General features: G+C 36.1%; 1 protein-coding gene across 1 annotated transcript in view; it reads left to right on the forward strand.

The window, feature by feature from the left end:
- The window catches only part of DNAH5 (dynein axonemal heavy chain 5), a 134,924-nt gene that overhangs the window by 105,347 nt on the left and 13,391 nt on the right, over positions 1-16,186 (forward strand). The window contains 10 exon segments of the mRNA XM_054381977.1: positions 1,186-1,389; positions 2,623-2,802; positions 3,663-3,800; positions 6,101-6,236; positions 7,667-7,983; positions 9,219-9,374; positions 9,678-9,860; positions 13,582-13,825; positions 14,875-14,989; positions 15,427-15,617. Of these exon segments, the coding sequence (XP_054237952.1) occupies positions 1,186-1,389; positions 2,623-2,802; positions 3,663-3,800; positions 6,101-6,236; positions 7,667-7,983; positions 9,219-9,374; positions 9,678-9,860; positions 13,582-13,825; positions 14,875-14,989; positions 15,427-15,617 (1,864 nt within the window).

Here is a 16,186-nt window from a genome sequence, read left to right on the forward strand (position 1 = left end):
CATTAAATACACATCTAGAAGTAAATGAATAAATTGAAACTAAATGCAACTCTTTTGCCACATTTTGAATGGAAACATTAAAGTCTGGCCTGAATTTCCTTAAGGTAACTAAGAAATACAGGTTAAGGTTTCCACACAGATACCAGGAAAAACACTTCTGAATTATCAAGTCACATCAAACCCAATGAGCAACAAAATATTAAACGGAAACAAAAGGCAGACAGGAGGAAGGTCATCAGGATAATCTGCAATAATTTACAGTGCCTTTACTGTGCCTTTAATTACACAAGTAATTAAAATCTTCAGTTATGAATTCTCAGTGACACATGTGCAAGGCTAGAAGCAAGGTGTTGTAACACCTCCAACAACCTGGTGGTTGTGGTTTGTCACTGTAATGTATGCCAGATGGTAGAGCTGCAAAGCTTCTGATCCAAGTTACATCTGTTATAGGAGTCATCTGACCATCAGCAGTTACTATTTTTCAGTGGGGTTTTTTTTTGTTTCCCCTTGTACATTGTGCAGTATGCACTACTGCTCAAATCAGTGCTTCTCTAAAGAGAGATCTTCAGTAGACTTTTTGGACAGTCCTTTCTGGTCTGTGATGTACACTAGAGGTACAAGATATAGCATTAGATTTGTACCCTAGGCTTACTTGGCCTTACTTAATAGAGGCTAGATTTTCATACATCATCATGTTTTATTTTTTCCCTCAGTCTTGCTTCTCTAACAGGAATATTCCCAGTAAGATGAATGAGAAGGTTCACTTCTATACATATATCAGTCCTTCTTTATGATTTCTGTAGTACACCTTCATTTGCCAAGTATCAACAAAATGTATTTTCCTTTCTAGATTCAATTTCTGGTCGTTATGTTTGCATTTCAAAAAATAGGTAAAATTTCAAGACGTTTGGTGCATGGTGCTTTTAAGTGCTGCTGTGGTGGTGGCTGAGCTGAGGTTTCCTAGTAGCTGCTAGAAAGCAACAGTGAAAATTTGCTTGGAAGGTCCTTCTCATTTCACGCTTTTCAAAACAAAATTATTTTCGGTCAAGTATAATATGAAGAAGTTGGTGTTTGTTTTTTTGTTTTTTTGTTTTTTTCTCCAATGGATTAATACTGTTGGTGAGCTTGTGCTCTATTTAATAAACAATAATAGTAATTGCTTTGACCTTTGTTTCAAATCCGTAGACAATAAAACCTGCAGATATCGCCACTGTCCGCACATTGGGTCGACCTCCTCACCTCATTATGCGTATCATGGACTGTGTGTTACTGCTCTTCCAGCGAAAAGTGAACAACGTGAAAATTGATCAAGAAAAATGCTGTACCATCCCATCATGGCAAGAGTCTTTGAAACTGATGACAGCAGGGAACTTCTTACAGAACCTACAGGTGCTTGTGCAACCTTCTTTTCGATATTTTTAAATTTAAAAAAGGAGGAGATAGTGTTACCTTTGATGTTCACGGGCACACAAATATGCAAGGAGACACGAAATAAATCTGAAATGTTAAGTGCTTAAAAATAAGTATGTCATAATGAAATAAAACTGGAATCCTTCTGGCAAAGTGAGGTCATAAATCAATTATAGTTTCTCATAAGACAATAAAATTGCTTTCAGTGAGAAGTGATTCAAAACTTTAAGCCTTTGGTTTAAATAGCCATTGTTTATCTGTTTCATTGAAGCTGATAGGAAATGTCTTTTTTTCTGTACCTCACTTTTCATTAATTTTTAGCATTACCACTTGTGCATTGGCTTGTAAAACATAGTTGAGTATTAGGGTTTACAAAATCAGATTTTTTTTTTAATTGGGGATTTTCAGCTCCATAGCATGTGTCTAGGGAAGTGGGAAGAATAGCTGGTGAATAAATACTGTCTCTGGTCCACCAGGAAACCACAGATGACAGGTGTGACCAGCTTTGTATGGCTGATAGTGCCATGGATGCCATTATGTGTATTCACACTGCATTAATTTTAAGGGCTTTAACAATTCATTGCTTGTGCATAGATAAACCTGTTTGTGCTTCAGGGAACCACTAATCAGTAATAGGCTTTCCTTATTCCTTGTAAACAAATCTTTAATGAAGACCAAACTTATATAGAATATTTGACCAGGAAGAAAACAGAGCTTTGAGGGATGAAAAATGTAAGAGATTTTTTTTTGAGAAGAGAGAGGGTCAAGACAAATTCTTGAAATTGAAACACATTTCATTAATAAGATAATTTAAGGAGAAGATAGCTGTCTTGCTGTTTGAAAGGGCTGCCTTGTAGAATTTATGCTTATGAACTGGAGCTAAATTTTCCTTTTCTTTTTGAAGATTAAATTACTTATTCAGTCTTAAGGAAAGTGGAATTTAAGCATGGTATCAGTGATAATTTGTATCAACAATTAGCTGTGCAATGGTAATGGATAGTGCAAGAACGAGAAGATCATAAATGAAGGCAAACTTTTGCATTTTGTAATACAGAACATAGTTTGACAAGCTCTCAAAGATGCATGCAACAGAGAACCTAATATTAGCTGTTTGGAGCATTTGTGGTCTTGGTAATGTTCTGTGTGATGAAATACATATATTTAGAGTTTATATATATTACACAAATTATGTATATTGCACTTTTTAAAAAGCAATTTCCGAAGGACACAATTAATGAAGAAATGGTAGAACTTCTGAGCCCTTATTTTGAAATGGTGGACTACAACATTGAAACAGCTAGGAGAGTATGTGGGAATGTTGCTGGCCTTTGCTCGTGGACCAAAGCTATGGCTGTATTTTTTTCCATCAACAAAGAAGTATTACCTTTGAAGGTAAGTTTGTTAATCAGTGGGAGGCACACAAACACCTTTTGCCTCTTCTCCTCCTGCTCTGTGTGTACTTGAGGATTTCATCTGCTGGGAGCATCAGCTGCCTTATTCCAGTTGTTGCCATGCTTTGTAGGAGTTTATTATCTTGAAAACACCAAGCTCAACAGTAAAATATATTTCATATGTGCTACCACTTATGAATTGTCAAAATTATGGAACTGGTGCAGTTTTATGTCTCTAGGTTCTTTCTGAATGGGGTTGAAGCAACTGTCATCTAGTTTAATTCAAAGTTCCAATTGCTTTATCTTCATCAAAAACTAAGGTGGAAAAAACTCAAGATCTGGTTATTCTAATGTTCCAGACCTCAGTTTGTAAGAAGACTATTCAGAGACTCTGTTGATCAGGCCTAAACAGATTTTAATGGTAAGAATGAAAGTCAGGAAGAGCTAGGTCAAGCATGATTGTAACAGAGTAGCTTATATTTATAATAGGAGTGACCAAGAAGGAAAATTTGTATTTATAGGTAGTATCCTTATTTAGGTTGGAGAAATTAAGTAGGCTTCTAGTGGCACCAGCCTTTTTTTTTTGGCCAGATCAGACTTTGGAGTCAGATGGAGAATAGCTGATATTCCCAGTTTTTCTAATGATTGTTTTCTAATTGATGTTAGACCAACTGCTTAACTGCAGCTACCCGCAACAAATAATTTGTTATACAATTAAAATAAAGCATTTTAACGAATGATGAAATACCTGCTGAGCAGTTTGATTTTGAAATAGAGTACAGTAAAACTCTGAGAAACTTGGTAGCAAAGCTTTGACGTGTTGTATGTATGAATACACCTCCATATTTGTATGCTTTGTAGGCTAATCTAGCAATCCAGGAAAATCGCCTAAGCACTGCTATGCTGGATCTGCAGAAAGCTCAAGAAGAACTGAGTGCCAAGCAAGAAGAATTAGATATTGTGCAGGCAGATTATGAAAGCGCCATGAGAGAAAAACAGGTGAACCCTTCTTTATAGTAAAGTTGCCACCCTTACTTTAAGGAAAACTAAATGCATTTTCTCAGTTTCACTATTATTCCTTGGAAAGAATATTGATGGGCAGAGGATAAGAGATAGATACTATTTAGATGCTGACTATTTGCTGCTCTCCTTTGTGTTGATCCTCTCCCTGCTTCTTCCTACCTCCTCAAAAAATATCTTATTAGTATTACTTGTTTACTGTCTACTACTGTAACATTAAGTTTCATTTCTGTATCTTGTCTGTGTATAATGCATTTGAGTCTCTGGGCAGAATTCGCCAGGGTTAATAGGTGCCAGGCATTTCAGATATCATTTAACATTTAACACTGGGGAGACCTAATAGTGGCCTTCCACTACCTGAAGGGCTTACAAGAAGGCTGGAGAGGGACTGTTTACAAAGGCCTGTAGTGATGGATGAGGGGCAGTGATTTTAAATTACAGAAGAGAGATTTAGATTGGATGTCAGGTACAAGTCCTCTACCATGAGGGTGGTAGAACACTGGAACAGGTTGCCCAGGGAGGTACTTGAGGCCCCATCCCTGAAGATAGTCAAGGCTCTGAGCAGCCTGATTCAGTAGAGGATGTCCCTGCTCCACTGTATCAGGGTTGGATTAGATGACCTTTGGAGGTCCCTTGCAACTGTAAGGAAAAATTAATCTGATTGATTGAGAAGTTCTGTTCACATCAGAGATGGAGGAGTCCTGTAAAACTTTATTTGAATACAGGGAGAATCCATGGGACAGATCCCTGTGGGGTCTCTCAAATTGCTGGAAAGCACAGCTTCCCTTTTATCCTAAATTCCTGGACACAAATTTCCCTCTCCCTTTCCCCATTGGCTGAGGTACTCAGGATTTACAGTCTTCCCAATACACCTACTACATGTAACCCCCCTGCATCATCCATCGTATGTTGGTTTAAATTAGATTCTTCACTTCTCTGGGTGGAGAAGTTAATATTCAGTAGTCTATTAAGTCTGCACTCTGTCCTAGAAGTTCAGAAGTTCAGGCTGTGTTCAGTGTCTGTTGTCTTCAGACAGCCCCCCCACTTATTTACAGCAAGACCCCAGATAAGGCCCCTAGCAGAGGCTATTTGTAATTTATGTACACATAGATAAGATGAACTGTCTGGCTCTTTCTTTGTTATTTCAACTCCCTCTTAGCCAATTCTTCATTGTGTAAAGACACTGCCCACCTTAATCCCATCACAACCAAAACCATTCTGTGATTCTGTGATTTCAAGAGCAGAAATATTAAAAAGTTGAATCAGATATATGACAGATGTTGACAGTTTTGTGCTGATATATTTTTTCCTTCTTATTTTACCTCCTTCTCTCCACAGTGATATAAGTACTTGAGAACAAATTTTTAAGCTGTTTAACTAGTATTTTAAGTAGTTGTAGAGATTTTTCTGGCTGTCACGGTCCGATGGTGGGTAATTTGGCAGAAGTTAAACTCCCTTTTGTTTCAGTTGTACTGGGTGCAGCTGAGTTTAACTCCTGAGTGATGCCCAATTGGACCTTTAACATGACTAACTTTATGCTTTTGGGAACAGAATTAAGACTCAAATGGAGTCAAGTGCCAAACCAGTTTATTTGACAGGCTGCAGATATAACTGCCGTGGTGGTCAAGCGGGGATGACTCAAACAGGGGTAGTGAGTGGGGCCAGGCAGGACGGCAGCTCTCTCTCTCTCTGCATCAGACAGGGTGGCAGGCAGGGAGACAGGCAGGGCAACATGGCAGGTGGCATGATGGTTCTCAACAGTCCTGGTCTCTAGCCACTGATTTCTCAGCAACTGATTCTTCACATGTGGCTCCCTCGCAAAACAGCTTTTCCCTAACAGCAGCTCCTCATGGCAGGCAGTGACTGACTCTAGTAGATTTCCTAGCAGATTCCCAGCAGATTCCATCCTCACGCCATACAGTGGCATCTTTATAGTTTCACACACTGTTGCCAAGGAGTAGCCACCTGTCCTGTCAGTGGAGCACATGTCCAATGTAATCTTCAGGGCTCTCAAATCTGCCCCTGTCTCCAGGGATCTAAACTGTATCTCTGTTGCCTCTGATGCCAGGGAGTCCCCAGGGTCCTAAAGTTCTTCCAAGGAGTCTCCCAAGTTCCAAAGTCTCCTACTTGACCCCAGGGGGCCAAATGCCAAGCTCTCCCTGTCCCAAATGATTTTCCCAATGATGTTGAGCCACATATATAACATTTTTTTTGGTCCCTTACAGTGGTCAATCAGATACATGACTGTAAATTGTGTTTTGTTGTATATTTTTCTCTAGACTTTGCTTGATGATGCTGAGCGTTGCCGCCATAAAATGCAAACTGCCTCAAGTCTTATATGTGGTTTAGCAGGTGAAAAAGAAAGGTGGACAGAACAAAGTAAAGAATTCGCTGTGCAAACCAAGAGGCTAGTGGGTAAGTTTTTGCCATACTTTCAAACTTAGAATTTTGTTAGTCACTTAAGTTGTAGTAGGTAGCGAAACTGAAAACATTCAGCATTTCAGACTTTGCCTTTGTAGCTTAATTTGCCTGTTGCTAAAATGAGGGCAGTTGCTATGAATTCTCTTGTTAAACCACTACTAAGTAAAAAATACAGTATGAGATAAAGTTTGTATTAAAAAATAATTACAGTACTGTGCTCTGCATAGGCTTTTACTTCATCTGTATAACATGCAGTGCGTACTTGGGACGTTGATGTTTTAACTTAACTGACATTTGTAGGCAGCAGTCCCAAGCAAGTGATATGTTTTCAAGTTGCAATAAAATGTCAATAGCTCAGAATACCTATAGAGGGATTCATGTTCAGGCACTGACATTTATTTGTAGAATGTTTTTAACTGCAGTTACTAATGTTCATAACACTTTTGTTTCTTAGAAAATTTTTGTATTATAAATACACATTTGGAAACAGAAGTACTTTGCAATAAATAATGCATTTATTAGTTAGATCAAATAAATTAAATGTATCTATTTCTTTACTGTGGTCTGAAGTTTTGCTTTGAAATGCTGTTAAAAATTAGATCTTGTTGTGTGGGTTGTATTATAGCATTCAGATTTTATTTTACTTGGTGGTATAATATGCATACATGTATTAATATCCTAAAATCCTGAACACCTTCCCCACACACTCATTATGGGCTTTTTATAGATAACTACAAAAAGTGTAAAAAATACTGGTAGTCAGTATAAAAGTGTAGTGTCTTCTCCAGTTCAGAGCTACAAAAAAACCCAACAAAACAAAACAAACCCAAACCCTAAAAGCTAACCCCAGAACTATGGTGTCATGAAACTTAAGTAGGCAGTTCTGAAGCTGATAAGAAGGCTAAAGCTTGTCATGTTTACTAGCTCTGTAATAATGTCTGTTACAATTTTTTAGTATTAGTATAATAATCATAATTGATTTGTTCTTAATTAAGATTCCTAAACAAAGGGTGTTTTCTTCCCAAAAGTATTGTTTTAGCCTCTTCTCATGATTGTGCAGGGAAATGCTGAATTGGAAGTTTATGCTCAAGTTTATTCCAATACATCCTGCTTATGTAGGATCTGGTGTTTGGAATAGTGGGATTGTGTGTATGTTAGGGTGACCTTGGCTGCCTGCCAGGTGTCCACCTCATGATTCCCACAGTTGTAAGGTAAAGTACATGTGACATCCCCAATGTATCATTGACTTGTTATTTAATGAGCATTTGGAAAACTGCTGGTTTGTCATCTTTATGGGTCAAAGTGTGGTTTTAAGTTAGCAGCCAAACCATGTAACAGCTAGAGAGGGAGACAGCTTGTTCATAAATAGAATTGGCAAAGTTGTATTGTTTTGTTTTGTTATTTTCCTTTTTTGTCTCTTTAAGGTGATGTACTCTTGGCTACAGCTTTTGTGTCCTATTCTGGTCCTTTTAACCAAGAGTTCCGCAACCTGCTATTAAATGACTGGCAAAAGGAAATGAAAAGACGAAAAATCCCCTTCAGTAACAATTTGAACCTCATAGAAATGTTGACTGATATTCCAACTATCAGTGAATGGAACCTGCATGGATTACCAAATGATGATTTATCGATACAGAATGGAATCATTGTGACTAAAGCATCTCGTTATCCGTTATTAATTGATCCACAGGCACAGGGTAAAATTTGGATTAAAAATAAAGAAGGCAAAAATGAACTTCAGGTAATAGGAATGCTGATGCTTTCATTATCCACTGAAACTCTTAGCTCATAAAACATCACAGTTCAGTGATTCAAATAATACTTAGCAAATGTCATTTGCATAAAATGTCTGGCCTGGCTATGAAGGATATCTCAGATATGTATTGGTAGATTTGAGAAGTGGCTAGATATGAGAACATACATTTGCAGCTAATTAGTACCAGTAACTCAATTAATTTAATTAATTTATGTTAATGAAACATAAACTTGGGAAAATAAGCTAATGAGGGCTGAAACACGTTTGTAAAATACTACAAGCCTTAGAAAAATACCCTAGATAAGTGATTAATACAGGTTCATATAAGTGTTTAAAAATTAAGATTCACTGCATGGCATTTTTATAATCTTTTAATCTTCTTGTCTTAGCATGGACATCAGGTGCTAAATGTTCTGCATATATACAGGAAATCTAGTGTTGTAGCAATGTGCAGTCTGAGGCAAAATAACCAATTCTACGCAAATGGAAAAATAGGGAAAAGAAAGTTGCTGCTTGCTACAATTATAATTACACCAATAATCCATCTTTAAAAAAAATTATCCCTGAAAAAGATAAATATGAGTTCAAATAATCTGAATAGGGTGGCTCTGAGAATAATATTAGGAAACTACTTTCATTCATATTGATTTTTATCTCTATACAGAACCCTTTAATGATCCTTATGCTAAGAAATTAACTGTGGCATTACAAACAATATTGAATGTGCTACAACCACATGTTGAAAATTAATCACAGTTGTACTGAGGACTCCTTTTATAAAAAGAGAAAAAGACTATTTAATGGATTGTCCCATACAATCCCCTAGTTTTGAAGGGGGAGAAAAAAAAAGAAGAAAAAGAAGTCTAATTTTGGAATTGATGTTGCTGCAGTTTGAGTTGGGGATGTTATTCAAGATAAAATTGAAGATATTAGAAGGTTCCTCTGAACATCTGGTCTAGTCACACTCATAGCATATGAAACCTTTGATTGCTTTTGTAGTTGTGAAATAGAAGTTTGCATTCAGTGAAATCTGAGAATATTGTACACTGATGCTATGTTTTCTTGTAGTCACAATCTTTGTCTTAATCTTAGTCTACCCACAGGATCACTGATTTTTTCATTAATTTAAATAAAATTTAAATAATTTATAAATATATAATACACAAAAATCTTGGTAACTGGGCACAATATAATATATAGGTTCATGACTGTATTTTTAGGTCACTTCTTTGAATCACAAATATTTCAGAAATCATTTAGAAGACAGCCTTTCCTTAGGACGACCTCTTTTGATAGAAGATGTTGGAGAAGAGCTTGACCCAGCACTTGATAATGTTTTGGAAAGAAACGTCATTAAAACAGCTTCAGCCAACAAGGTAAAAATAAAAAAAGAAGAAAAAAAAAGAGTTAACAAGTGGAAACAAATAATTAATACATTTAACCTTATCCCTGTGCTTATGAAAACTTAAACATTTTGAAATAATGTATGAATGTGTCATTTAAAGTGTTCCATACATATTCTCAATGCATTCTTTGCAGCACACAATTTGAAGCAGGATTTTTTACCCTTGGAAAATGTAACCCTGGTTTCTCTATGTAGTATCTGAAAGTGTGTGTACTGGTTCTTGGTATTCCAAGACTTCTTTTTAATAAGTTTCTTTTTTAATACTTTTCTTAAGGTGAAGGTCGGTGATAAAGAAGTAGATGTTATGAATGGCTTCAGACTTTATATTACTACAAAACTGCCAAATCCAGGTTACTCACCTGAAATTAGTGCTCAAACCTCCATCATTGACTTTACTGTGACCATGAAAGGTCTTGAAAATCAACTCTTAGGCAGAGTCATTCTCACAGAGAAAGAGGTAAAAGAATTAATTGTATCTTTTCCCTAGCTATACATCTTACATTTACCCATAGAAGGTTTTATTTTCATTTTACTTTATTACTTTCTATTCCCATGTTGCAGGGTAACTTCTTGTCTCTATTGTGATTATTCTTACTATAATCTATTTACAATGGTTTAAAAGCTGGTACAGAAGAAACAGACTCATTCAAATTTAATTTTCTACTTTTCTTTATTGTTGCAACTCTACCATACTCACCTTGTTTTTCCTGTCTTAGTGAGTTACAACCTCATGACAATGACCTGTGAAAAAGAAAAGGGCCTGGTATAAAACCTGGTGTTCTTCTGTCTATACACTGTGGAGCTCATGGCAATATAAACTGGTGCAGAAGGTTCAGTTCTTTGCTCTGAGGGGAAATGGGCTAACTACCTATTTTGACATTGCAGATGTGTTAGTCAAAGTTCATGATGACAATCCCAATAAACATGTCACCAGCAGTTCTGTAGGGATGCTGCAGCAGTCTGTAGGGATGCTGCTTGGTGTCTTTTGAACTACTGCACACCTAAATCCCTGTAACTACTATATTTGTCAATGTTGAAATGAAGTGAGACACTACACATCTATGACTGTATATTTGCTAAGATTTTGGTAATAGTTGCAGTAAACCTTCACTAGAGAGGAATGTGTTTGTTCCCTTATTGTGGCATATGTCGAGGTCCTCCCATTCTCCTTCCCCACCTGTCCTCAGTGTAAGATGTTCTTGCTTAATGGCCTCAGTCATCTTGTTAACATCAAGTAGCTGCGTTTCATTACTGACCAGTCCACAGATCTCATGAGATAAATAATACCCCATACTTTTATGAAGGCCTATATTTTGTCAGGCAGCTTTATTGCACCATAAGCTTCCCTTCAACCACTGACAGCTTGTCAACCCACTATATAATAGAATTATCCCTGTCTGTCCGAAACATGCTGCGATGTGTATGTTCACAAACCCTTATGCCAAACTTCACTTTTAGGCCCCACAATACAATACATTCTTCAAGATGACAGTCATTTTATCAGCAAGTTCCTCCAGTCATTGTAGCTGTTGTATGCCTGTTTGGAGTACACAGAAAAGCTAGGAGCTAAATTTTTCTCAGAGGGGCAAAGCAATAGACTGAGAAGTAGTGGCGTCAGCTTGAAACATGGGAAATTCTGATCAAATATTAGGAAAAAAGTAATTACATTAAGAGTGGTCAAAACCAGGAACAGATTACCCAGGAATGTTGTGGAATCTCTTAGAGGGGTTCAAGACTTAACTGGCCATGATGCTGAACAACTGAGCAAAGACCTTGTTTGAGCAGTGGTTTGGACTATTCTGTGGTACCTTTGTCACTGACTGTGAATGTTTAATGCGTGGATATACTGTGCTCTCTGGACCAGCTTCTCAGAACAGCATACTCACGTGCTGCTTTGGTTTATCATATCCAATATTAGAATGTATGTGTGTAACTTCTGACTCCAAAAGAGAAGAGACTATGTATCTGAAGTTGATGTTTCAAGGTTTGTAGGCACATATATATTCTTATCATTCCACTGTCTCTAATATGGTTCTGCACTTGGAGTGAATGAGATTTAGACATGCAGTGAGGAAAAAGAGTTTACAGCACATCATTTAAATGTTCTACAATGTCTGACTTTTCATTCCTGTGTTGTCTGGTAGGGCCATTGGTAGAATCTATGTTATATATCTGAAAGGATTGATTTATTACTGATAAGAATACTGGTACTGCATTCTTTTCTACCAGAATATTAAACCAATTTGCATGATGTGAGCTAAACATAAGAAGGTCAAAGGATAGCTGGTATAAATTTAATTCTACTCTATTTATTGGAATAATTGGGTTTGAGAGATTTGATATATATATCTCTGAATGTAGTATAACTTGTACTGTTTTAATATGATAGTTTTGATACATTGGCTGTCATGTAATCTGACAAAACCCTTGTTTATTTAGTATTGTAGAAATAGACATGTCAGATCAGTACACAGATAATATATAAGAAATATTTACGGCTTTTTTAATTTACATATTCATATGTCACAATTTGTGGTGGTAAAAGACTCAAGTCTCATAAGGAACAGTTGATGCAAATTCTTGCACTTGTGAATCATCTTGTGACAGCATGATATAAGCTATGTAGCAGCTTCTATATTTTATGAATATTAAGAAGATCTAGCATTCTTTGGTACAGCCTGTAAAATTACATCAGCTTGTGTATATTAATTACTCTACGACAATGCTCCTAAATCTTTTCTACCTGGTGATGATGATATATACCCTTTGTACAGTGACAAGAAAAGAAGCTAAATCTAACAATGAAATGAAGATAATTTGGTTTTTTTTTCTTTTTAAGATAACAGGACTGTCTTTACAAGAATTTAATGCTTGAAATACTTAGAAATATTAGCAGAATAAAGGAGGGAGAAGGCCACTAGTTTAGAATGTTGCAAAAAAAAAAAAAAAATAACAGTGTTGCAAATCTGTATCAATGCAGGCTGCTCAAATGGGGGAAGCAAAACTTCCTTAAGCCTTGCTACGGTCTGAGGCTCATAATGCCTTTAGGACTGTATGAGAGATCCTGTATTCCTTACTGCTGTCCCTGTATCTTTAGAATAGAAGCAGTCTGTGTGCAGTGCTGAAGTGGACTTGGCAAAGGCTTCCGACTTTGGAGAAACATTGCTAAAACTACCCATCACTCCTTTGTAAACAGAGGAGGAGTATTTCTGTAGACATAGATAATATTTTTACCAATTGGCTCACTTATTGGTGATTTATAAGATACATATTATTCTTATCTTCTGATTCTTATCTTCTCTCTCTATATTTTTTATTTCTTTTAATTCACTTTATTGAAACATTTTGCATTGTTTCAATGGGGTATTTTTATCTTTGAGAGATTAATTTGCAATCAGTTTTTAAGAGTAGTGTAAGAATGAACTGAAAGGCCTTTTATCTCTTAAGAACATATTTTTCTAGGTACTCTAAACAGGGTTCATTGTTGCGTTTTTGTTTGTTTTTCTTGTTTAAATACAAAGCTGTTAATCAACAGGTATCCACAGGTGGCCACTAGAAAGCAAAGTATATACACCATCTAGTTTGTATTAATTAATCAACTAAATAGTGAAACAAATAAATTTGGATTCTACAAGTTTTGTTTTGTTTTCCTTAATTAGTGAGGCCTTTTAGTGAGAGGCTGAAGTTATCTCTGTTTGATGGAGTATTTTTAGATGCACTTCTTGAAATATGTGAGGCTCAATTCAATGGCTAAGCGTGCTCATTGTTACTGAGAATATTTTTTTTAATGTGGTGATTGGAAAACAGGTTGTAAGTGAGGATGGCATTAGATAAAGTCAGATAAAATCCTGTGTCTGGAAAGATGGTTGCACTTTGAAACAAAAGGAGAAGAAAAAGCAATTACTATTCTGAACTTCTAATTGCATTAGAGCATGATATGAGCATGATCCTAGTATTTGCTTAAATGATTTGTTAATGCACTCTTATGTAGCAGGATCAGAAACCTGGCAGTAGACCTACCATCAGAAATACATCTGGAATTCTTTCCCCACATTAATACAGTTACTCTTGACTTATACTGTTTTAGCAGGATCAGTATGTTTAAAACTGATTATCTTGTTTTATTTTGATTTTTTATTACTCTTCTGTTTTCCAAATATTACCATATATTTTAACAGGAACTGGAGAGAGAAAGAACAAATCTTATTGAAGATGTGGCTGTGAATAAAAGGAGGATTAAAGACTTAGAAGATAACCTTTTGTTCCGACTTACAAGCACTAAGAGTTCTCTAGTAGATGATGAGAGTCTAACAATTGTACTGAGTAACACTAAGAAGGCTGCTGAGGAGGTAACACAGAAACTGAAAACTTCTGCAGAAACTGAAGTACAGATCAACTCAGCCTGTGAAGAGTACAGACCTGGTGAGTAAAGGTAGTGATAAAGGACAAATGACTAGAGTGTTTGGTTAAAACAGTAATACCTAGGGTAAGAGAAATGATAGAATGAGATCAGGAAGACCATGATGGGTTAGAGAGATTTGTGTTTTCATGTAAATAAAATGTATCTAGGAAATAGTATTTTGAGCTATGGTGGTGAAAACAGTTAATGTTATGCTCAATGTGAAATTTATGAAATGGAATAATCTGTTCTCTCCCTAGACTTCCCCATACTCTATACAGGCCTACCTGTCCATCTAGTCTACTGGTTAAGAAAATTGTTTGGTTGTTCTTTTTTAGCTATTAAAATAACACTTTTTATGGACTATTGGTGAAACTAGCCAATGTACATAGGTAACTGTATGTTTGAATCCAATTCTTTTAGGGGGGGGTGGTATAATGCACAAATGCATTTGGTATCTGTTTGGATGAATGCTTTGTTTATCCTGTCATAGATCCTTAAGTTATTGGAGTCATCAGTCTTTTGGCTTTTAACTCACAGGTGAAAAAAACCTAGCAACTCTGAGATTAAGTCTTATACCTGGATATTAGGAAATTTGTAAAATGGCACAGTTAGTGTACAAGAAATCATTGCAGATTTTGTAAAATCTTTTGTAAAAGCTTAAATGACTGCTGAAATAAGTAAAATCAGTGAATAAGTCAAATCAATATAGTTCATTTGGCTTTCATATGACTCCTGTAAAGGTCTGTACAGATAAATTTGTTTAGATAGTCAAAGAGTACTTCAAACCATCTCACTTTTTATATGTTCTGGAGATGATGTGAATATTGCCGTATGCCATCCAGATGCTTTCCAAATATGTTCATATTTGCAAGCCTAGCTTTACTTACAGAAAAGAGGGGGTTTTGCTGATATACAAATGAAAATCAATGTTTTAACTATTTTTACTAACCAGGAAAGAATGTAGCAACTCAAGGATCTTAGTTAGAATTAAACTCACTCTGCTAATAGGGAGTTCATTTTCTGCTTTGCATTTCTACTGTTGAACACAGTCTTTCTTCCTGTCCTTCAGTTGCAGCTCGAGGCAGCATCTTATACTTCCTCATTACTGAGATGAGCATGGTCAATGTGATGTATCAAACATCACTTCGGCAGTTTTTGGGGCTTTTTGACCGCTCCGTAGCCAGGTAACTTAGCTAATGATAAGCATAATTTGTATTTAGCCAGTCCTGGAGATGATTGTTGTATAGTAAAGATTTGTTGTAAACTACTGTCAGAAAGAACAGTGTTCCTTGTAACAATCTTGACAGGAATTTTCAGTTTAAATACCCTTAAGCCTTTATCTATTACTTACCAAGGCAAAGAACACTCGCATGTAAGAGTCCTCAAAAATGAAGCATTAGGTAATTAAAACCCATTATACTGTGTTGATTTTCAGTTATGCAGGAAGGCTTGATGAGAAAGGATTTTTTTGTTGTTGTTGCTCCTTCAGTCTGAAAGTTTCTGCTAGCTAGCTGTCTGCTGTTCTGTTTGTGATCTGTGACTTTTTTTGTGTTTTGAGAATTCTGAACTGTGGCTTTTTCGTCTTTCACATAGTGTTCCCTGTAATAATTTCTTCCAACAGAGCTACCAAGAGCCCTATAACTAGCAAGAGGATCACTAATATTATTGAACATATGACATACGAAGTCTTCAAATATACCACTCGAGGACTCTATGAGGAACACAAATTTCTTTTCACATTATTACTTACATTGAAGATTGATATACAAAGAAACAGAGTGGAACATGAAGAATTTCTGACACTTATTAAAGGTTGGAACTACAGACCAGTTTTAAGTAGAGCACATATTATTGTAGGAAATTTTTGAGGTGCAGTGATCTCTCCTAGCCAACCTGATGGTTCCGTTTGCATGTGACAAGTCAGTCAGTCAAAAGAATACTTGCTCATCAGTCTGGTCTGGTGATAGAGAAGGTTGTATCGTAGTTCTCATTTATAGCAGCACACTGAATACAGATAAATACATCCTTAAGCATCAAGAGAATGAAAAAGAAAAATTGCGAAGTATTCTTTCAGGTAATATTTATGTGTCTGCCACTCAGATACAACCAGGTATGTGTTTGACCTAAATTATTTATAAATATACTAAACATCTTTTAGTTTATTTGGTAACTGTGGGAGGATGAAAAAGCAGATAGGAACAGAAAGTGATGTTAATGGTTTAAAAGACTATCAGACTCTTAGCTGAATGTGACATAACTTTAGTCTTAGCTGTATGCAAGTATTGTGCATTTCCACTTGAAAGCTTGGAGTAACTTTGAATTATCTTCCCAAGACATGTGGTTTTCTAGGCAACATTTATTTGTGGATTATAAGTGTTACA

Source organism: Indicator indicator, chromosome 6 (assembly GCF_027791375.1).
Source record: "Indicator indicator isolate 239-I01 chromosome 6, UM_Iind_1.1, whole genome shotgun sequence".
Taxonomy (NCBI): Eukaryota; Metazoa; Chordata; class Aves; order Piciformes; family Indicatoridae; genus Indicator; species Indicator indicator.